This window comes from Pseudonaja textilis, chromosome 1 (assembly GCF_049901715.1).
Source record: "Pseudonaja textilis isolate UNSWEBS1 chromosome 1, rPseTex1.2, whole genome shotgun sequence".
NCBI lineage: Eukaryota > Metazoa > Chordata > Lepidosauria > Squamata > Elapidae > Pseudonaja > Pseudonaja textilis.
Window position 1 is genome coordinate 271,301,477 of NC_141990.1, and position 24,944 is coordinate 271,326,420.

The 24,944-nt window shown below is 40.9% G+C and overlaps 1 protein-coding gene across 1 annotated transcript in view; it reads right to left on the reverse strand.

The window, feature by feature from the left end:
• ITPKA (inositol-trisphosphate 3-kinase A) overlaps positions 1-24,657 on the reverse strand; it is a 68,046-nt gene extending 43,389 nt beyond the window's left edge. Inside the window, exon 1 of the mRNA XM_026709855.2 lies at positions 23,878-24,657. Within this exon, the coding sequence (XP_026565640.1) occupies positions 23,878-24,330 (453 nt within the window). The 5' untranslated portion in view covers positions 24,331-24,657. The remainder of the gene's footprint in view (positions 1-23,877) is intronic.
• Between the last annotated feature and the right edge of the window lie 287 nt (positions 24,658-24,944).

Consider the following 24,944-nt stretch of genomic DNA (forward strand, 5'->3'; position numbering starts at 1 on the left):
CTACGGTCACCACTTGTCTGGACTATTGTACTCTATATGGGGCTGCCCCTGAATAATATCTGGAAGATTCAGTTGGTTCAGAATGCAGCAGCTCAAAAACAGTTTTGCATAAGTCTAGACTTGCACATGTGTCATCTCTTTTGTGGGAGCTACACTAGCTGCCGGTCTGTTTCCAGGTACAATTCAAGGTGTTGGATATCACCTTTAAGGATCTTCATGACTTGGTTCAGGCTATTTGAAGGACCCCTTCACCCCTATTACATCTACCCTGACCACCAGAACAGGAAGGCAGGGTATGTTACAGGGCCCAGCAATTAGCGGTGTATATTTGACAGGATCCTAAAAAGGGGCCTTCTTGGGGTGGGTCCCTTCTCTATGGAATATAGCTCCCTCTGAAGTAGGGTTGGACTCCACCCTGTCGCTTTTCTAAAAGACCTAAAACATGGTTTTGTCAGTGGGCCTGAGGACAACAAATAGAGATGGAGCCGATCAAGAGTTATTTTGATTGTGTTGTTGCTGCCATGGGGGGAAGGGTTCCATGGGATGTTTATGGTTTTTTTAAATCTATTTTTAAATATAAACCTCCTAGAGGCATCTATGTATGAGTTGGGTGGCTAAATATATTTCTTTAATAAATAAACGCACCAGCCACCTCTTTTTTTCTGACACATCTTTACAACGTTGGCTTCAACTCATCCTCATCTCAAACTTGAGTTCTCCTTAGCATTTCCAGGATTAAAGTAGGATCTTCTCTTTAAGCAGGCAAAAAACCACAGCAGCTTTGTCATGAGTGGAATATGACATGCTTCATGAGTGTCACATACAGATCTCCTGTCTGGTCCAAGGATAGCCTTGGACCTGCTGGTCAATTTAACCAATGGCGGGATTCCCTCTCCTCTCCAATCTTTGAGCACTGCTTCTTGGGGCCATTCTGCTTTGGGGACAGGATAATATGGTTCTTTCTCTATGGCAGGGGTGGGTTTCTACTGGTTCTGTCCACTTCTGTAGAACTGGTAGCTCTGAAGAGCAGCAGACATAGAACCGGTTCTATGTCTGCTGCTGTTTTTGCCCACCCGCCCACCCGGGCTCTTACCTGATCTTTATTTCCTGCTTTTTCAACTTCAGCCGCCGTGCGAGGCACAGCTGCAGTTAAAAAAGCAGGAAAAGAGGGCTTTTTGAAAGGCTGCTTCTCTGCATGCAGCATGCTGATGACAATTTACAGGCGCGCGGCTCGCAGGTACAGGGAAGCACATCATAAATCACCAAACCTCGTAAATCCCGAACTGGTAGTTAACCCTGTGGTATCCCATCCCTGTCTATGGGCTAGGTGTAACTGGAGAACCTCTCACACACAATTCCCAGCTTAGAAACTTGGATCCCTAACAGCAGTTGACCAATGAGAGCAGGTACAAGGGGTAAACCTGGAGACCGCCAGCTTTCCTTTTCTGCATGAACTTCTTATCTTATCTCACTACAGGACAAAGCCCCATCCCTGCTTGCCAGTTACTATCCCTTTTTTGAACTGTGATTATGAACTGGGGTTTACTTCTACTTCAGAAGACTACTAAACCCATGTTTTAAACCCCCACCCCCCACCCCAAAATAAAACAGCTGATAGGCCTTGAGAGTGTGGATTTGTAGCTGTGCAGATGCAGATAGATAGATTCCACAAAACATCCATAACAAAGTACACTTATTGGTACATCAGGTATCTTTATAACTCACATTTGTGATGAAGTTCTTCTTTAATGACCAATCCTTTGTATATCAGCCTTGCAGGTAAAAGATGGTTATCTCCTAACCCATCTCGTAGCGGTAGAAAAAGCTGCTATGAGTTAGTGAGTCCAGGCAAGAATGAGGGAAATCTCCCCCAACCCCTCGAGGGTCAATTTAGTGACCAATCAGGATTACAGATGTGGCCTTGTGACATGAACTACATTTCCCAGGATACCTTTAACTACACTTACCATGATGCATTCTCTTAAGGGGACAGCTCGTAATTCCTAAGTAACTATCCAATTCCATAGACTGGCTGGGACAGCACAAGGATTGCATAGTGAAGTAGGGCAGACTCTCCTGTTTTGCCACCCTTTCCAACAGAAGCAATCCCAGCATTAATCTGTCAGATTGAAGAGGGTTACACAAAGCATAAGACAGCCTCTCTTGCCCAGCAAAGGCACACCCTCCCAAATTCAGAAGATCAGCTGTTTTGGTCCCAGCTGAATGGTTAAACCCATAAGTCCAGCCATCAGTGAAAACTCATCTCCTACCCATCCTTTTGTAGGGCAATTAATAGGTGGCTGATGGCATCTTTGGGAGGAGAAGGAATCAAAGCCAGGAGATGCCACTTAATTTCCCACTCCGTAACAAATAACAACACACCCTTTGGCAACAACATCAGTGTGGCAGAATAATTGAATTTTCTTGAATTGATAATGGGGATATATTAAAAGCAGACAGCTTTGTATTGCCATCTACATTTTTTTTAAAAAAAAATCCTTTTAACAGCAACCAGTTCCCTGACTAATTCTGCAGAAAACACCTCCTCATTTTTAAAGAAACTGGTAGGGATGAATAAGGACATCTATTGCATCTACCCAAAAGAAAGCTCCTCTCAAATTGAACCCTTCCAAAAGGAAAGGGTGACATTATTAGAAAAGATAATGGCCACTTTCTCAATCTAGAAGTGAATCCACTCTTTAACAAGGATGAACCACTCTTGGTGATTGCTCACTCCTAACTTACTGAAGGTGAAGTTTTCCCCTGTCCAGTCATGTCTGACTTTGTGGGCAGTGCTCTGTTTCTTGGTCAAGGAAACCAGCATTGTCTGAAGAGATTTCCATGGTCATGTGGCCTACATACGATATGCCAAGGAACATGGAATGCTATTACCTTCCCACAAAAGTAGTACACATTTATCTTGTCTCATTCAAATGCTTTCAAACTGCTACCTGGGCAGGAGCTGGGGCGAGTAATGGGAGATCACCCCATCTAACTTACTATATGCGTATAATATATTAGTATACATATGTATGTATGTGCACATATACAGATCTATAAATATATACAAACGCACAACACATACACTGCACAAAAGGCAGGACTGGGACAAAGTAAAAAATGGATATTAGTTGAGTAACTATTAAAAATGATTGCCAATTAGGCTCATTCAAATTCCTTCATTTCTTACTGCATGTATTCATTCAGTGCTTTGGAAAATGGAGAAATGCAGCAAGGAAGCTGCACATTAAGGCTACAGTTGACTTCTGGCACACTATTAGTGTAGGGGAGTTAGCTTTGAGATTCCTCCAAACAATCCACAGTACACTATTGGCCATATTAATTACAGATGCAGCATAGTTCACCCATAGTAGTTGCTTTGTGTAAAGCAGAAAACTGGGTGATTTTCTGGCTTCTCCCAATAGGACCAGCAATCCGCTGAATAGAATCAGAGCATTGTGATAGAGAGAAGTGCTGTCTTCCAAAATTAGTAAGTGACTCTGAAAGACGGTCAAGATTGTGCTAGAATAGATCATGAAGCAATGGCTCATTATGAATAGAAAACAAAGCAAAGCTATTCACCCCATTCAATACGCCGGGAGGGGGATGGCAAACCAAGGACTCCGGTAAGCAAAACAGCTAATTTGCATGCTGAGAAGTTGTTTCCTCCCACAAATACTGTCCTTTTCAAACAATCATTAGAAGTGCACAAATAAAAAGGGCAGGTTTGAAATCAGGTTTTATCAATAGCCTGGTGTTACAGATCCACTATTTAGATCGCTGTATTTAACATGCACAAAACTGTTGCAGATTTGTCCCCAGAAAAATAGAATCCGTTTTCTTTCATGAGTATGGAAAATGGAAAAAGACTAATTTTAGCTGTTATGAATGTTTAAGAGCAGAACTCTGTAAGGTTTTCTGCAATACAAGGAAGATACCTCTTAATTACTATAGACCAGGGAAGATCACTTGAGACCTCTTGATGTCACTAAAAGTATCCTACTGAAACTTGTGATGAAATGAAACAATTCATCTTAACAATTTTGCAGAATTTTTAACTTTTCCTCATTGTGTATGAAAATTGAAGTCCAGATAGTCCTCAACTTTCAACTGTTCATTTAGTGACTATTCAAAGTTACAATGGCACTGGAAAAAGTCACTTATGACCTTTCTTTCACACTTATAACCATTGGAGCATCCCCATGGACACATGATCGAAATTCAGATGCTTGGCAACTGACTCACATTATGACGGTTGCAGTGTCCCAGGAAGTCATGTGATCATTTTTTTGCAACCTTCTGACAAGCAAATTCAATAAGGAGGCCATATTCACTTAACAACCATGTTACTAGCTGAAGAATTTCTGTTGTTCACTTAACAACTGTGGCAAGAAATGTCTAAAAATGTTAACAAAAGTCACTTAACAAATGTCTCACTTAACAACAGGAATGTTGGGCTCAATTGTAGTTGTAACTACCGTGTTTCTCACAAAATAAGGCTGGGCCTTATTTTTTTTTGACCCCTGAAAAAACGGCTAGGCTGTCTTTTCAGGGGTGACTTAATTTCCTCCCCCACCTAGAGTGGCCCATACACACGTACCTCACCGCGAGGCCGCTTCTATTGGCCGATGAAAGCTCCCCGAAGGCAGAGTCCCCAGCTGCTTCAAGGCATAGCATGGCAACCCGTGTCCCCTCACCTTTAGGCAGTCTCTTTCAGGCGATGGAAACTCCCCAAGTGCAGTCACCAGCCACTTTGATCGGCCGATAGAAGCAGTAGAAGTGGCCCCGGGGCGAGCGCGCACATACACACACTCCCCTCGCTGTGAGGCCGCTTCTATCGGCAGAGGAAAGCTCCCTTGAAGGCAGGGTCCCCAGCCGCTTCAGGGCGAGGCTTGGCTGCCCATGTCCCCTCGCCTTTAGGCAGTCTCTTTCGGGCGATGGAAGCTCCCCAAATGCACTCACCAGCCACTTCGATCGGCCGGTAGAAGCGGCCTCAGGGCGAGCGCACACACACACATACTCCCCTCTCCGCGAGGCCGCTTCTATCGGCAGACGAAAGCTCCCTTGAAGGCAGAGTCACCAGCCACTTCAGGGCATGGCGTGGCTACCCGTGTCCCCTCGCCTTTAGGCAGTCTCTTTTGGGCGATGGAAGCTCCCCAAATACAGTCACCAGCCACTTCGATCAGCCGGTAGAAGCGGCCTCGGGGAGAGGGGAATGTGTGTGTGCGCTCGCCCTGAGGCCACTTCTACCGGCCGTCTGAAGTGGCTGGTGACTGCATTTGAGGAGCTTCCATCCTCCAAAAGAGACTGCCCTAAAGGCAAGGGGACACGGGTAGCCACGCCATGCCCTGAAGCAGCTGGGGACTCTGCCTTCAGGGAGCTTTTATCGGCTATCAGGGTATTCTAGCCTAGGCTACCTGCAGGGCACTCCTAAAGGCAAGTTTTCTCCCCATCCCCACCCCCGCCCTTCCCCCCCATTTCTTTTCACCTCGTGTAGTTCTAACGAATGATGTGAGAAATGGCGGGGAAATTAAATAGGTTTAAATAGGTTGGTTTAAATAGGCCTAAATTTTGGGGGCGGGGCTTAATTTCACTTCATGCCTAGAAATCATGCTGGGCCTTCCTATTGGTAGAGGCCGTATTGTTGGAGAAACACTGTACCTATAATCAGGAGGCATACTCAATTTAATAGGGCATATTCTGGGATAAGAGTCTAAGACATCATGATTTTTAGGTCTAACTGTTGCCAAGTACTAAATCATAGGATTATTCAGAAAAACAATTTTACAATTTTATTTTCAACAGTATTTACTGTTTTGCAGTAATTCAAAGATGACAGTTTACAGATTTAATCTTTCTTCAGCACTCATTCTCCCACTGATCACAGTAAAAAGTCAGAATGAAAAATAAAAAAAGAGATACAAGATCCAAGGACAGCTATTATAAAAGCAAAAAATGACACCCAGGAGAAACCTGTGTTTATATAATCTGCAGAAAACCCTCCTGAATTCATTGAGACCTATTCCCTGGTCATTGTGGATAATCACAAATGTATCTGCTCTGAATAACAGAGCTCATTCCAAAAGTACTGTTCTTTTCAGTTTGCTGGAGAAGAGGTCCAAATTGTGTATGAGTATGTATGTATTTGTGTGTGTGTATACATACATACACATATACACATACACACATATATATACATACACAACAGTGTGTATGTATGTGTATGTATGTGTGTGTGTGTGTATATACATATACATACATATACATGCACACAAACACACACAATGGAAAGAGTTAGGAAAAGGTCACTGAACCTTAAACAGAAGGGCTTTACAAAGTTCCTTTTCAGCTTTGCTCATTCTGTGCCTTTTCCAGGAGCATTGCCAAATACCATAGAAAGATTCCAGACTTTATCAACTATGCACAGTATTATTCAGAAAGCTGCTTATTTTACACCATCTCTGCTTGGCACCATAAGGCATTTGTTTTAACTACTGTTTTGTTTTTTTGCCTGGTTTCAGCTCATTTTTTCCTGTATTTTACAAAACTATATTTTTATCACACTGGCTTTGCATTTGTTTTTTTTTGCCAGGATGATTTTACTATCAGACTTTTTAATTTGCATTATGCTATTTATGTAGTGCATATCCAGATATTTTTATAGACAATTTATAAATACAAGTAATTAAAAAACTGTCTTTGTTCTAGGCTTTATTTCTGTTTGGGTTTGTTTTCTTAGGTTATGCAACCATCCATGCATTTCATTCTGAATTTGATTCCCAGAGAACATAATGAGCCCATCAACTCACAGCTCTGATCTCAGAGGTGCTTTTTCAAAAGACAACGGGATTTTGTTTTCCCTTAAAGATGTTTTGCTTTTCATTCAAGAAACTTCTTCAGTTCTGACTTGAATGTGGAGAATGGAAGGATTTATATTCCTTGCAGTCATATAGTCTTTTGCACTCTTTCTGAGTCATTGAGGCCACTTGGAGGTTTATCTGTGCCCTCACAATGGGCACAGTAAATAGTGCAAATGGGTGTGGAACCTTCTTGGAACTGCTAAAAGGACTATGTTGTAAACCAGTGGTCCTCTCTGTCCAGAATGTGGACTTTGCTGTCTCCAAAGAGAAGCCTTTGTTTTGTCCAGTAGCCTTTTGAAAAAGCACCTTTGAAACATCCATGACCTGGATGATTGAGAATCTCCACAGACCACAGCTTTGATGCAACCAAAAGTCAATATGGAATAGAAAAATAACCAACTATATCACTGGTGGCTAACCTTTTTGGGCTCGTGACAAAAATTGCGAGCACGCCAGCACTCGCATGACAGCACCCAGAATGCAATGCATGTGGCCCCCTCCCCACGCCCCAGCGCATGCACAAGCAATCCCCACCCCCACACCTGCACTGCACCTCACAGCTGATTTTTCAGCTGGTTTGAGGCCTTTTTTGGCCTCCCAGAGGCTTGGAAAAAGCCTCTGCAAGGCTTCTCAGGCCAAATTATAGGCCTGTTTAATCACTTCCGATATTACAGGAAGTGATGAAACAGGCCTATAATTTGTCCTGAGAAGCCTTGCAGAAGCTTTTTCCAAGCCTCTGGGAGGCCGAAAAAGGCCTCAAACCAACCCAAAAAAATTAGCTGAGGCACGGGCATGCGCAGTGAGGTAGGTTTGCCTGCGACTCGTGTGCCATCACAAATGGCTCTGCATGCCACTTGTGGCACGCATGCCATAGGTTAACCATCATGGTACTATATTATACATTATAAAACATAATGATATTTCTGAACATTTCTCTGTTTCAGACAGAGAAGGGATGAGCTCCCATGGGTAAGTTTTAGAAAACTTCTTAGGCAACAGTAATAATAGAAACTTTGCTGTTTGCAGAAGAATAGAACTCGTGTTCTTTCTATCCTCTTTGGAAAAGCCTTCATTGAAAACCTGACCTTGGCTACATTACCATTCATTCCATTTCACTGGCAAATAATGTCCAACACGTTTCAAATCCAAACTGCAATTGTCCTACTTCACTCTCTCCACAATTACAAAACATATAATGTGAACTGGAGCTGAGAGAGACCCCCTTCAGCCATTTTTTGGATAGACCAGTCAGCACCTCTTCTCTCTACTTAAGAGATGCTGAAGTATACTCCCATCCTTACCCTGAGAAATAACTGGGTAAATCTTTGGCAACTGGTTTCTAGGATACATATTCAGCATTTCCTGGAAACAGGATCCAAATTGTTGAATGTCACTGAGCATTTGGGCGATAACTAGTTAGAACTTGGCATTTTCATTGTGTCAAAGATCTCTGACCTCAGGACTGTAATATTTAGCCTCCTAAGAGACTCACTATAAACTGTTGGCTTAAAGACCTCTGCAATAGTGATAAGTAACCCAGTTCAAATGCACAACAAATAAAAAATGCCAGTCTATTCAAGGCAATTGTGAGAATGAGTAGAACAGGAACTGCTGCTGTGCACTTTGCCCAACTATATAATTAAATCAGAATTTATATTACATATCTTGGATATGAATTCCTGCCTTTTTTAAAAATAATGAGCTGTGAAGTTCACATTCTTATCAGTAGACAAACCTGAACCCAAATCTGGCATTCAAGCATACGCTATTGAAAAAATATCTGAATTCTGGACTCTGCACCCTAGGTCAAATCCATCTCTAGGAAGGCTCTTTGGCAAAACATCATAGTGTTCCTTAATTAAACTCAGCAGCAGCATTTCACAGTAAGTTATAAATGCTGTTCTTGTATGCTTTATTTCATTAAACAGCTTGCCTCTAAAGAAGTACTGAATAATCCAGTGTAACAATTTTAGTTATTTTTGAATAAGCCAGTAGTTGGTTCTTTAATAGAAGAGTGGTTCACCCTGCTTCTTATTTTGTACAATTTACCTCTGATTAAAATAATAGCCCAATATTTTCAGAAGTATCTAGTTGCATATTTTAAAAAGTTAAATTGAATAGTTTCGATACTCATAAGATGTTTCCAAATTACTTCAGTATATTTAGGCTGAGCTAATAGCATGAATAAGTATTTTTCCTTTCCACTTTTTTTTTAGGACAAAGTATTCATGACCTATCTTTATTCCTTTTCAACCTACCATATTCTAGGGTAATCATTTATGTCACCTCTAGGTGCAATAAAATATATTTAGGGCACCATGGTATTCTTTATATACAGTATATTCCAGAGCTATTCAAGCCAATTAATACAAAAATGCAATATTAAAAATCCATGCATCTTTAATAGTTAAAGTCATTCAACAGCATAGTACACTGATCAACAGCGCTCTCTCTCTCTCTCTCTCTCTCTCTGTGTGTGTGTGTGTGTGTGTGTGTGTGTGTGTGTGTGTGTGTAATAATGAGATTGGGATCTGACTGAAGAGTGTCTTATCAGAATAAGTTTATATATATAAATATATAGTTATTTTATTAAGTTATTTTTATCTTATACTTTCATGTCAAGCTTTTACAAAATCTGCTTACAAACCAGAGTAAAACACTGAATATTAAATATTATTAAAACTATCAGTACGACTATATCACATTAAAATTAACAAACTAGTAACAGCAATAGAAATCGATGAAATATTTGACAAAAAGGAGAACTATAAAATAGGAACAAGGATTGCACCTGAGAGCAAGTCAAGAGGTTAAGGGTGGAAGCGTAATAAAAAAGAGATCAATCTGGAATTAAAGACAAATTTCCTGTCAGTTAGAAAAATTAATTAGAGGAATGGCTTGCCTCCAAAAGTTGTGGAAATTCATCACCGGAAATTTATAAGAAGAAATTGGACAGCCATTTATCGGGAATGGTATAGGATTTCCAACTTAGATAAGGGGTTGGACTAGAAGATCTCCAAGGTCCCTTCCACCTCTGTTATCTTGTATTCTGTATTGCATTACTGTAGGGAAGTGGGAATTACAAAGGTTTGTGTTTATTTATGGGCTTATTAATACAACATATTATGTATCAGTGGTGGGATTCAAAACATTTTTACTATTGGTTCTATGGGTATGGCTTGGTGGGAGTGGCATGGCTTGGTGGGAGTGGCTTGGTGGGAGTGGCAGGGGAAAGATACTGTAAAATCTCCATTCCCACCCCATTCCAGGGGGAAGGTTACCACCGGTTCTTCAAACTACTCAAAATTTCTGCTACCAGTTCTCCAGAACTGGTCAGAACCTGCTGAATACAACCTCTGTTATGTGTTAGTTAATCTCATGCTTAAATTCCAAATGAATACAGGTCTTATTAGCCTGTACACTTTAATTCATGGAAAATATACTTTAAACTACTTTATACTTATCCATAGGTAAAACTCAGTGGGGTTTACTTATGACTAGACAGTAGACATGTGTAATGAGTAAAGATGTTTTTAGAATTTTTTTCATTCAACAAAACAACATGCAGTATACCAAACAGAACCCGGGACTGTTATCTCCCAGATTTGTAACATAGTAAGAGGAACCCATCAAGGTTTCCTGGTCTGGCCTCCGATGCAAAAGGCCAGGCTCAAAGAAAACAAATTTCCAAAATGTGCCAGGGATGATATAGATAAGGGATGAAGAACATCCGTGCTTATCACAATCTAGCTCCCTTTTTTTAACTGCAGATATTTGAGCTAAGGGAAAAGCTTTTGAAATAAGTGAGGCAACAGGAATGTTAATCATGCTATTGAAAGGATTCACTCAGCATTTTGGCTTTTGAAAAAGGAGAGTGGGATGTGATAGGACAGCTTTCTTATAGCAGATGGCAGACCTGGCAACCTTGGCTGAATCCAACAAAATAGCTAAACAGGTTTAGACCTGGGTAAGATTTGTAAGGGAGACTACCAAAAACACACAAGGTTTCAGATAAGACAGAGCTGTCGAAAAGCATGCTGAGAAAGCTACAGGGATCAGGAACTAAGTTCATCTTAAGGAAACCTTAACAGTAGTTCTTTTTTTTAATTGAAGACCACAAGGAGGGCATACATGTAAGAGAATTAGCCTCCTCATATTCAGAGCACTCTTATTTCAATACAGGTTGAGAAATACAGCCTTCGCATTTAGCAGTCACTGACACAAATGCACCTTGCTTTTTTATATTATACTACTCCATTACCAGGATCTGGATTTTTTGGAATGGCAAAATTTGTATTGAATATGATAGTACAGCTCTGCCACCTAAGTGTTGCCCCAATACAAAATTAAAATAATAATGTCCCAAAATTATACAAAATCAGATTGCCTTTAAATGTTATATTGTTGCTAGCACGAAATCAGACAACTGTTTTCTTAGAAACACTTAGAAGCCTATGAGTAAGTAGTGTTCTAAATTTAAATCTACAAACTGAACAGGACTATAATTCTTGTATCAGTTCATGCAAATAATGGACTCATCTCAGAGCTGTCTTAGTCTTTCTAAGCTTTCTTGGAGCACTTTGAAAGAAAGCTTCTCTTTTTTTCCCAAGAGTTCTGTGAGAAAGTTCATTAAAAACCAGTCCTAAAGACACACCCTAAAGTTTACTTCTGCCAACTTATATATTGGGTTCCACCCCTGCGCTAACATCTCATGGGAAGGGAGCAGAAATATCCGGAATGGCTCAATAACAACCTTCAAGCAAAAGAACCTTGTTAAAGCATGTTCAGATGTTTCCACTAACGGTGGGAGTAGAACTGTTAAATTCTGTACCTCCCACCGAATAAACCGAAAACGATAGCTCCTATATTTCTTCATGCAAATGTTTTTATAAAATAAAAATAACATCTCCTAGCCTCACATTGCAAGGAGAAGGCTTAGGTGACAGCTAGTCAAATCCAGAATGAATCACGTACGATTCTCCCTCTGGGGAAGGAGAACTTTCAAATTCAGCATTATAAAATCCTGAATTACGTGGCTAAATACCATCATTAATTTTTTTTAAAAAAAAAATCAGCCCTGATTTCAGTTTTCCCCTCTTCACTACTGCACAGAAAGAGTGTGTTTCTCTCCAAACTTGGCTAGGTTTCGGTGAGATTCAGAAGTGATTCATTCTTTCAGATTTAAACAAGTATCACTTCATTTCAGGGAAATTAAATAGTTCACTGTTTAAAGCTCTTACTAGTTGTTTCCTCAATTAGACAATGAAGTCATGGCATTTCCAATATCTAATTGTCATCATAAAATAATCAGGAATAATACTTTGCATTTATACAGAGCTCTTGATCAAGCAGGCTTTGAGGATAAACATTAACTAATCTGGAGCAAGTTCCCCCAAATAATTTCAAATAGGAAATTGTTAAGAATAGTTTCAGATGTTATTTTTTTCCAGAGTGTATAACATGGAGCCTCATACATGCTGGGCAAGTGTGTCATAGAAACTATGTATGTTTGGCATTAGCAGAACTTAGTCCTAATCTCCTCCTCCTGTTTTCCCATCACACTCTCAGGATCTTACAGTCTTGCAGACTAAACAAACAAGAGGTAAGCAAGACTGCACTGCAGTCAGACGGAAGAAATGCATACCATTAATTATCAGGCCTGGACCAAGGCATCTATGTAAGACAGCATGTTCCTGCATTTTCTATTAACACAGTGATCACCAGCTATCTTGTATTTCCTGTGTTCTTATGTTTGTTAGATGTATGTGGCGTGCAGAGATGAACAGAGGAAATGTAACTGAACTACTCTTCTGGCATAGATGGATGAGGCCTAATCTTTATTCTCCTTGGTTTTGTGTCCTGAAACAATCCCTCCTGTTGATCAATATTTGTGGCTTTTTGCTGTTGCTGTTACTTGCCATAATACAAAGTGAAGCACACACTGTACAGAACTTCACAATCGCAGAGAGTACCGCTTTTGAAGAAGAAAGGCTGGATGGGAAATGGGAAGAAACAGACAAGATTACAGAAGTATTATTCTCCTCCTAAAGGCAACTTTCATAGTCATTCATATAAAATGTTTTTCTCAATGAAAATTAAAGGAAAATATTTTATTCAAGGATGCTATAATATTGCCTAACACCAGACACCAGGAGAAATGAACAGAAGAACCATCTTAAGCTCAAACCACCCCCCACCCAATTCAACAGATCTCCCAATTCAATGGTTATGTTTTACAGACATACTGTATACAGCCCATATTCGTATACAGGTAGACCTCGACTTAGAACAGTTCACTTAGTGACCATTCAAAGTTAAAATGGCGCTGGAAAAAAACTGATTTATGACCATTTTTCCCTTTTATGACTGTTGCAGCATCCCCGTGGTCACATCAATGAGGAAACCAGATTCACTTAACAACCATGTTACTAGTTTAACAACCCAGTGATTCACTTAACAAATATGGCAAGAAAAGTCATAAAATGGGGTAAAACTCACTTAACAAATTTCTCACTTAACAACATGAATTTTGGGCTCAATTGTGGTCATTAAGTTGAGGATTACCTGTATCACATTGTGGCATTATTTATTTCATTGAGGTTTACTTAAACACAAGACCTAAGTTACTGTTTAAAAAAAAACCCCACAATGGCTAGTCTAGTAAAGAGAAGGACTAGGGGAGACATGATAGTGGTCTTCCAATATTTGAGGGGCTGCCAAAGGGAGGAATGGGTCAAGCTATTTTCTAAAGCACCTGTAGGCCAGACAAGGAATAATGGATGGAAACTGAACAAGGAGAGATTTAACCTGAAAATAAGGAGAAACTTTCTGACAGTGAGAACAATCAACCAATGGAACAGCTTGCCTCGGAAGTTGTGGGAGCGCCATCATTTGAGACTTTCAAGAAGAGATTGGACTGTCATTTGTCAGAAATGGTGTAGGGTCTCCCGCTTGGGCGGGGGGGGGGTTGGACTAGATGACCTAGAAGGTCCCTTCCAACTCTGATTATCTGTTAAAACATGCCAAGTAAAACTATACTGCAATGTGCGAATTTATTCATGTTGAAATAACAAACAAAATGTAGAACTACAAAAATAGTCATTCCTTAATGTGGTTATTCGAACATATAACAAAGGCTTCATATAGGTAAATATGCAAATATTGGGCAAAAATAGCACATCTCAGAAATTAAGCACAATATCATTTCTCAAATATAAACATGCCGTAACACAAATTAACCAAGTTTATTTTTTTAAAAAAATAGATCAAACTACTCAACATGTTTAGCCCTCCATACACACAGACCATGTGTTCAACTATAATTCCTAGAATTTCCAATAATAGCTAATAGCTAATTCTGGGAGTTTTAGTTATTGGAAGACTGGAGGTTTGGGAAGGTTGCAATAGATACTCTATGCCTTATAAACAGGTTTCACTACATTATGTTCAGCAAAAGACACAATATTGAGCAAAACTATACTGGTTCTTCTCAGTTTAATCCCATCTGGCTGTTGCCTCCAAGAGGAATCTTTATTCTTTGAAGTATTTCCATCAAAATGGTTTATTTCACACTTACTTTGAACGCCACATGATAAGCTTAATAAGACTGACAAATAAAACGTAAGTTAGTTGAAATTACAGGAGTAAAATCCAACACATCTTGAAGCCACAAAACTGAGGAATGCCGAAAGTTAAACTTGGGCAGCATGTCCAACAATCTGCTTTGTTTTTGATTACACTAAAAACAAATCACAAGTAAAAGGTCAACAATGACTTGTAGAGTTTATCATGTTTCATATATATGAAAACATCCCCCCATTCACACTTCTTATTTTCAAACTAACTACTTTTAAATGAAGCAACTTTGGACTTTATTAACTTTCACCATTTATTCTTTGCCTTTATTTTTAATGAAAAGTTGAACATTCTTTGAAGCAAAACACTGACACAGCCATATTCCAGTGTTTATGGGATTGAAGAAACTGTTGTAAATAAAATATACTACAGAGGAACACTGCATTCATTTTAAATGGAAAGAACGTAAAATAATAATAAAATGTCAGATGACACATTAATTATTCTGGTTTCCAGTATTTTTTATTTTGTATGGAGTATGTTTTTTGTGAGAAAAAGCAATATGAAAAAAATACAAGTACAGAACTAGAATCTATGTAAACATAGTCCCAATGGAGAAAATATAGAGCAAAAATAGCTCTCAGGTAGCAAGTTGAAACAAGAAAGAACCAACTAGATCAAAAGGATACTGAGCCTGGTACAACTCCCCCCTCTCCAAATATATTCTGAAATTACAAAATGAGAAATGTGCTTTATACGTTATATAAGAGAGAATAATAGAGTTCATAGATATTTCTGTCAATCCAGCGTGAAAAATCAGATCCTTACCCACCACTTAAAAATCTATTAGAAATCTTTCCCTGAAGTTCCAATTTAAAAGATACATATTCTGCACGCTTAGTTTATGTAATCTGCTTCTGTTTCTGAACTGAAATGACTGGTACTTTTAGCTCACAATTTTTAAGTGTGGGTGCTGTAATTTCAGGCAGTATAAGAAAGATGGAAAGAGATAAAATGAAAAACAATCTGAAAAGTACTGCAAAATCTTTTTTATCTGGGGCAACCAAAGAGCAATATAAATCAGCTTAAAGATTTCTCTAGTTCACAGTAGCCAGAGTTGGCATACATAATTTTAGTTCTCCAGGCTTAGGGAATATGAAGACCAAAGAACATATCACAATTTTGCAGTGATTTTGCCTTCTGTGACCGATCTCCCTAAGCTCAAAGAATCCCGACTAATAATATATAAGAATCTTTTTTAAGACTAATAAAGATCAGCTTGTGTGAAGCCTCCCTCTTTTCCTATTTTTAAAAAAGCGAGTTGTATCACCACAAACCTTAGTGGTTAGGAATTGGAGTGCTTAAAGTTGTTTTAAAACTTTAAAAACAGATAACTGTTATTTAACATAGCATGCCATCCATTTTGATTCCAGTAATTTATATTCATCAGTCAATCCAACCTGTTCTTGCTGCATTTTGGAAAACAATGCGGTTCCTTATAAAATTCCCTTATTGCCAAGGCTGATATTGTCCAGCACAGGTAGTCCTCCTCTTACAACCACAAGTGAGCTTTGCCCCATTTTTCTTGCCCCATTTGTTACATGAATCACTGCAGATGTTAAATTAGTAACAGGGTTGTTAAATGAATCTAGTTTCCTCATTGACTTTGCTTGTCAGACGGTCGCAAAAGAGGATCACCTGCAGGGGTGGGTTTCTACCGGTTCTGTCCACCTCTATAGAACCGGTAGCTCTGAAGAGCAGCAGACATAGAACCAGTTCTATGTCTGCTGATGTTTTTGCTCACCCGCCCACCCGGGCTCTTACGTGACCTTTATTTCCTGATTTTTTCAACTTCAGCTGCCATGCGAGGCACAGCTGCAGTTTAAAAAGCAGGAAAAAAGGGCTTTTTGAAAGGCTGTTTCTCTGCACTCAGCATGCTGATGACGATTTACAGGCGCCTGCCGCAGCGTGCAGGGAAGCACATCGTAAATCACCGAATCTCGTAAATGACCAAACTGGTAGTTAACCCTGTCGGATCCCACCCCTGATCACATGACACCGGGACACTGGAACGATCATAAATATGAGGCAATTGCTTTGCGTATGAATCTTGATCACATGACCACAGGGACACTACAATGGTCATAAGTGTGAAAAATGGTCATAAGTCACTTTTTTTCAGTGACCCTTGTAACTTTGAACAGACACTAAACAAAACTGTTGTAAGTCGAGGACTACCTGTATCTCAGTAAAGGCCCATTGAACCCATTTAGTGATAAGCCCTGCAAGTAGATTGTTACCTGATAAATCTGCAAAGCCAAACAGAAGAAAAAGAATGGGCAATGCTGTATTGAACTGATTGCGCAGCTGATTGCCTCAATGAAAAAGAGAGAATTGCTCTTGAAATAAATCCTATTTGAAAATAATTTACTAATTCCAGAGTCCATCAACAGTCAGTTTTTCTGTGTTCCTTTCCATCTCTGTGTTGGTAAGAAAATACAGTCCTAAATCTATAATGAATATGTGCCATTTTTGAGGATTATCTAATCAATTAATTGATTAAAGTCTGACACACCCCAATCCCATAAAACATTGAACAAATTTACTCATGAATTAAGCTGAATAGTATAAAAATCGATAATAAAGTTGCTGTGATTGGCCAGTGGGTTGGATATTGGAGTCCTTGGTGTTCTCTGTTTGCTTTGTCTAGGATTGGTCTAGGACAGGGTCACAAACTTGGCAACTTTAAGATTTGTGGACTTCAACTCCCAGAATTCCTCAGCCAGCAAAGCTAGAGAATTCCTGGAAACCTGGTATTCAGCAAACCAGCCATTAGTTGACACATAGAAATAAATCATATTTATATACAATTTAAAAGAGACAACAAGGCTCTCTCTCTTTCTCACTTGAATTAATTATTGTTTTTAATAAGAGTGCTGGTTGCACATGGGCCAAACTGTCAACAATTAACTGTTGTCAACAGCTATTAAAGATTTAGAATACAGTTCATAATTCTAGAGGGATTTAAATCTTTCTCCCTCTGCCACATCTGAAATGAATGAAAGTGGTTCTCCCTTTACCCAAAATATGTTATTTGCGAAAGCTGCAAGGACATGGAAGTCCCAAATGCATTACAATACGTATTGGGCTTCCCTATTGCAAAAAGATGGTTTGGGCCAGGGATGTCAGACTCAATTTCATTGAGGGCCGCATCAGGGTAGTGTTCGACCTTGGAGGGCTGGGGGTGTCGCCGGCGGAGGGCATGGCCAGCTCAAAATCACTTGTGTGATCAAATGCCACTTTTGCTAGTACTTTGTTTTGTTAGTGCTCTGTCAGCAAAAACAGAGCCCGGGAGGGCTGTGCACGGTGCTCTCGAGCTCCATTTTTGCTGGCAGAGGCACCGCAGGCCACTCCTTTGCTGCTTCCAGGGTGGCTCTGCAGGCCAGATCTAAGCACCCCAACAGGCCGGATCTGGCGCCTGGGCCTTGAGCTTGACACCCCTGATTTAGGGGAAAATCTTAAGAAATCCTATGCACTGATCTCCCAAGTTACATCTCTTCTGGATCTTAGATTCACCAGATGACCGGACTTGGCTGGTTTGTAATGAAAGCTCCCTTTTTCCTCCAACTTTAAGAAAAATGTAAAAGCACCCAGTTCAGATCAGATTCATTGGGGGTGGGGGGGTGGGGGGAGACTAATACGAATTTAGAATTAGGTAACCAGTGTTTACTTCCACTTTTCTTCAAAAATGGCCCACCCACAGCAAATAATGGGTTCCTTAACAACCATGGTGTTTCATTTAACGACTGCCACAAAAAAAGGTAAAATTGGGTCAGCCACATAATGCCCCCTTTAAACTGTCACAACTTACAATTATAATGGGCAGGCTTCCCTACCATTGTAAATCAAGGACTACCTATAAAAGGTGGCCCAGGCTTATTCTAATTCAATCCTGAGAGTATTTTAGCAGCTTGTGGATTTCTATTAGCTTATATCTGGTCATCCCTCCTTAGCAGGATGATCGCAAACTCCCTCTCCCTATGGCAGGTAAGAGAATTCACTAAAGAAAAGAGATTTCGATCTATTATAATAAACACATTAAATGGCTTCCATAAAAGCTATGACTAACAGCTTGCTCTTCTTTTAAAAATTGACTTCATGTATAAGAGCACCTGCTTAACTGCAGAACAGATTTGTTAAGAACATATAATTGCCAAAATGGGTAAAACATATGGGCTAATCTTTCCAGCACCTTCCAAACCAGTCACACTCACAGTATGAAGCATTTTTAAAACTGTTATCTTAAGACAAAAACGTTGAATACTAGAATACCAGCCGGTCAATAAATTGTCAAGTGTATTCTAATTTAATAGTATTACTATTATCAGATTCCAAATGCAACTCAAAAGGCTGTAAAAATTCAAATAATGACACAGTTACAAAATGGCTGGCAGCTGTTGTTATAAAAGATTTATAAACTCCTAACTATTTTTATATCTAGAAATGTAACTCAGCTTCTAACAGCAGAATCGATGTTTCTTAAGTGTGGCAATTTTAAACTGTATGGACTTCAACTCTAGAAAGGAACATGTTGGCTGGGGAATTCTGGGAATTGGAATCCATATAGTTTAAAATTTCTATAAGCTTGAGAAACACCACCGTAGATATACAAGGTAAATTTTCAAAGGAAGTCCATTACATAACAACATATGCTGAAACTCATACATTGGATTTGCACTCCTAAGACCTCTACTAACGTTGAACTGGAAATTACAAATATATGAAAATTGTTGTATTAATGTATTGTGCATTATTAGATATTTTGTTCTCCTCACACATACGTGCTAGTAGTTTCCGGATCTAGGGGGAGGTGCTCAGCTCCATTACAAAGCCAGTGCTGTCCGAAGACGTCTCCATGGTCATATGGCCAGCATGACTAAATGCTGAAGGCACACGGAACGCTGTTACTTTCCCACCAAAGTGGTCCCTATTTTTCTACTTGCATTTTTATATGCTTTCAATGCTGGTTGGCGGAAGCTGCAACAAGTAATGCGAGTTCACTCCATTACACAGTGCTAGGGATTCGAACCGCTGAACTGCCGACCTTTCTGATCAACAAGCTCAGAGTCTTAGCCACTGAGCCACTGCATCCCATTCAGATCATATAATAAGTTGAATATACTGCTTTTAGTCATGCCTGAGAGTAGAATCCCAATTTATATGTAAGGCAGGTTCTGTAGAGAAACATATGCAATTACCTGGGGCAAGAAAGCTTTCTATTGACTCTACGAGCCCGTATTTTCATATATTAAAAGAAAGTCTGCCCATATTTTCCAAGCTTCGATAAATCAATGTCCTTTTTCAACTTCTGAGGAATAAGCACAATATAAAAATGTTGCATCTTTGTTTCCCTTTCTCTCCTGTTGATATTTATCTTAAACATTTCCATGGAAGAATGGAGCTGTGTGAAATTACTCTGCTTCCATCTATAGATCCAAGTTGTGTAAGCATCATTTGAGGGGCTTCCTTTTGCACTTTGTAACTCCTCGTTCCTAATTCGCAGCAGACTACTTTTTATTGTTATGTTCCTGCCCTTCAAATCCAGTTAGGAGACTTGATTTAAAGAATAACTTTTTAAATTAACCAATTCAATCAATTCCTACTACACCTTCAGTAAGAATGCAAGCCTACCTTAAAGAAATGGTATAAGGATTTCGACACTCAGGATTTGTTTCTGAGTTTGGGGCAAAACAGGAAACTGAAGTTAATTAGCTCAGGAAGGATTCAGGCATTGTATGCCAAAATGGGAATGGAAAGGGTCTGTACGAAAAGAAAGACAATGTGGAACTGGACAACCATGGCTAAGTGCTGGCAGCAGTCCTTGAGACTGTGACATTTGGGAAAGGCATGCACTGAAAGCGCTGCCAGGCTCAGCTAGGATTATCCCATTCACATGCTATGTCTCTCAAACATGGCCGATGAGGATCAGAACCGGTTATATGGAAGGCATTGAAGGGACATACTGACACGAATCAATCTAGCCTTTGCTATTTGCTTCTGTTAAGAGTTTGCTTGTGCCAATTTGCTACAGTTAGGAATTAATTCTGTAAACCTCGCTTGTTAAGAATTGTATCCTTTGCTATCTGGTTTCTTGCTCTGTTGTTCGTTTCAAAATTAGGTATATCCTTGGAGAGTAAATAAGAAAGACAGAAGCAGGGAGGTACCCAGGAACATCCTGCTCCATAGATAAATGGGGGCAGAGCAAAGCTGCCCAGGAATGCCCATCAAATAGATAAAATAAGCACGAACACACAAGGTTACAAGGAATGCTCTGTAAAATAACAAAAAGCATGGACAAAGAATGTACCATGGATAAGGGGGCCATGGGCAAGACATTGCCCACATTGGGTAATGAACCTTTGCCTCTGATTGGCTAAATGAGTGTATAAGATCCTAGCTACACTCTTTATGGGGTGTGGCTTTTTCCTTGCGTGGTTGTCGTCTATATGTTGTTGGAATAAGTCCACCCAGCTCTTTCTTTCTACACATAAAAGCTGTAATTTTTCCAAGCCTCTTCTTGAGTCTCTCTTTGGCATTCTGGTGACTCAAGTGCATTTTTGGACTTTACAACATAACATAAACTAAAATGCCCTCAGCATCACCAGCCTAGAGTTCAATTCCAAAAGAGAACCTTGGAGTACAGGTGGACACGACTGTAGCTTAAAGAAGTTGACCTTTTTCTCCCAAATCATACACTTGCCTGCTGCTTGGTTCTAAGAAAAGGACAGTTGCATTAAGAAGCTGCAAAAAGATGTTATATTAATACAGAGGTCTCTAAACTTGGCAACCTTAAGACCTGTGGACTTCAACTCCCAGAATTAAGGGAGTTGAAGTCCACAAGTTGCCAAGTTTGGGGACCCCTGTATTAATATATACTTCAAAGCTACTTTTTTGAAACTGAACTAGAAAGCCTTGGACTGTCTTAATTCCTGCACAGTCTCAAATCTTTTTATGTCTTTCCCCCCTCCCAAAAAATGCTGCTAAAAGACAAGTTTTCTTAATAGCATTATAGCCTTCTCCTTGTTTTCATCTTCAAAACTGAAAGAATATAAAAAGACTAAAAGCTCGGTTTCATAAATTTTATGCCAAGTACTTCATATTTTTAGGATACAATTACAGCCGTTCCTGGCTCAACTTTGCAAAAGATTCTATAATCAGTTCTTCAAGTTATTATGCAAACAATGACAACTCTTGAAGAGTCATTGTGTTAATCATCTGTTTCCATTATTAAAATAATTCTTTGATTTTTATTATCTTACACAAGGGGAAGGGCACATTTTTAAATACCTACCTGATAAAAGGTCTGAACTGGACCTTGTAAACTGCCATTAAACTAACCGTTCTGGCTTTCGGGTTTTGGAGCTATTACCTCTGATGCTTGTGGAAAGGCTGGCCAAATCAAGCATATCTCCTGCAATCGGTGAATGATCAGGGTAGCATTATTGAACAGGCATTATTGAACAGAATCCAGGGAAAGGAGAGAATAATCTTTTTGCTGTACATTGGTGCAATAAATCTACTTTTCCTAAAACACTAGTTTCAAATGAATAGCATGGTGTGGAAGAGGCTCAAATTTTGTTTTACTTTTTGTTTTTATTAAAAATAAATGAATTTTCATCGTATTGTTTATTATATTGTTCATTTGTGTTCATTTTGATGTTTGAGTTTTTAGGGGAGGTTTGTACATTAAGACGACACTAAAGTGAATGAGAAAAAAGTCGTGAAATCTCTTAATAGCAGCAAGCGGAAAAGAAGTTACAGGTGAAACTACTGGGTTGTCCATGGTTATCTCTATGATTTCTTATTTATACCCTCCATTTCTAAGGCCACAACTTCTAGAAGATATCACCCTTAGATGTATTTCACTTATATTTTCAGTTCTTAAAATGCCTAACGTTTACTAGACATACAGCTTATTTTCTTGCTATGGTTGAAGACAGAAACTAGAATGTACGACTGATGACAGAAACTAGAATGAATCAAGTTGTGTCCAATCAAGTTGTGATTTAGGAGAGTAAATGTGTTGAGACACACATTATGTTTCCAACTCAGAAATTGTGGAGGTTTGAACCAGACTGTTTTCAGATCAGCCATAGTTTGAAGAACAAATAGCTGGACCACTTTCCTTTCTCTGCATTTTGGACTAAGCAAAATCTGAAAGGGCAAATAGAGCAAAGGTGGTGTCTAGTGTCTACTGCCTCCTTCCTTCCCTCGGGAATTGCCAGGGCTGCATAATCAGCACCCACCTTCTCAACCCCTTCCCTCCCTCAATCCAATGTCACCAACATCCCAGCGTGATAGAATGTGATATATCATGTCAGCCTGTCTGCCACCCTTTTCCCAGTAACTTCTCTGTCTCCGAAGAGAATGTTGGCTTTTTCTCTCCCCCGCCTCCCCGCTCCTTAAACCTCTTCCCTGAAATAAAACAGACACATTTTGTTCTCCGTACAGAGCAAAAAGCACCCCAAAACATCAAGTTTTGGCTTGCATACAAAGTCCCTTGAACCTAAGTATTTCAGATATGGGACGGTTCAAAACCGAAATCCCTACTTTTTCTTAGCACTCTCGCTTCTGAGAAATACCTGCAATTTATATTAGCAAGGTAAAACCTCTGTACTCCATCAAATGCTTCAGGCAGAAAAGTGAGGCAGAGAACATTTGCTAGATGTCGACACACAAAAGAATAACAAAAAAGCAATGGGTTGGTTGTCCATCTCAACCTGTTTCTCAGAGGTAAAAAAGTTACCACAATACCCAGTATTGTCAATCAAATTGTCCATCCACTCCACAAATGCCATTTCCACCAGGGTCCCCTGTGAAACTATCTGCTTTGCATACTTTGACGTTTAGGGAAACTGGTTTCCCTAAGCAGTTGACAGATAAAAGAGTGAAACATCTGACAACTACAGGTGTGGTATTTCCCCTTGAGTCAACACACGTTCCACACAGAGAGAGGAAACCTTGCGTTTAAATTTATCACACTTCTAGGTAATCTTTCTCCTACTTAGAATCTACGTGGCATTTCTTTCAAAACGCCTATTTGTTGATTTCAACTGCAACCATAGGCGCAGCTTCTCCGAAAGGGAGACCTCCCCCCCACACACACACCCCTTCCCCTCAAATTGCTCGGGGAAAGGCCTTCCTTTGGGATAAGGGAATTGCCCGCTCCCAGTTTACAAAAGCCAAAGGAAGGACAAACGCTCGGCCAAACCTCGATTAAACCAGGTTTGTATTTCAACAATCCCGAATCAACTCGACTAACTCTTCCACAAGGGCTTCCAAAAAGCCATTGCTGGCAAGCCAGGCAGAGCCTCTTAAGGCAAGAAGCCCCGCTCCCGGCAGCGGGTCTCTCCCGGCTCTTCCCTGGCTGGCCGTCGGGTACCTGGTGAGTCTCCTCGCCGTGCTCCAAGTGAACGATCCCTTGGCTCCTGCCTTCCGTGTCGCTCAGCAGGTCATCCTCGGAGTCCTCGAAGAGCGACGACGAGCCCGTGGAGGAGAGCGACGACGTCGAGAGCCGCCTGGAGGACTGCAGCAGGTGCAGCGAGCTGTCCGTGGTCAGCCAGGCACCGTTGGGCTCCGTCGGAGGCAGCAATGCAGGGCTGCGCTGCGCCTCTCCGCCGTCCTCCTCCGAAGTTACGGTCAGCTGCGGGATAACCGCCTGCAGCACCCCGTTGCGGGGCCGGCAGCTCTTCCGGGCAGGCTCCGGCAGCTGCCGGCTGGCCATCGCGCAGCGAGCCTCGAAGAGCGAGCACAGCTCTCCCACGCTCAGCTGCCTCCTCCGGCCCAGCTCCGGGCTGCTCCCGCCGCTCCCGTCCTGGGCTTCACTGGGCTCCATTGGGAAGGCGAAGAAGGCGCGAGCGATGCCGGCACCGCGAAGGGCGCAGGGGGCCGGGCCGCCCGGGCGGAGAGTCCGGGGCAGCGGAGCGCTTCGGCGACTGTTCCTCCTGGCACCTCGGCGCCGGGAAGCACGCGACTGAAGAGGGCTCGGGCCGCCGCTGCATGGCCGGCCTGCGCCCCGTCAGGCCGATCCCGCCGTCCTGTGACTCATCCCTGGGAAAGTGCCCGAGTTGCTTCACCACCCCTCGGCCTGACCCATATGGGTCGATTGCTCGGCTGCCCCACGCTGCTCTCGGGCGGCGTGCGCAACGGGGAGAAAGGAGGAGTCTGGAATGTGCGTAAAGGAGGGCCCGCCCGCCCCGCTCTCCCTCCCTCGCTCCCACACGGTGACACGGAGCCTTTCCTCTGTTTGTTTTGAGGTAACGTCGCCTCTCCTCCCTTCGCCTCTCCTTTTTTTTTTTTTTTTGTTTCTGTTTCAACGAAACCTGGAAATTTCTCGCCAAATTCAGCCGATTAAAACAACAAAAAACAAAAAAGGAGAAGCGCCATCCCGGCAAGCCGCAGACCTGTCAGGGAAGCAAGTGAGCAAGTTTCTCTCGGCTATTGCAACTG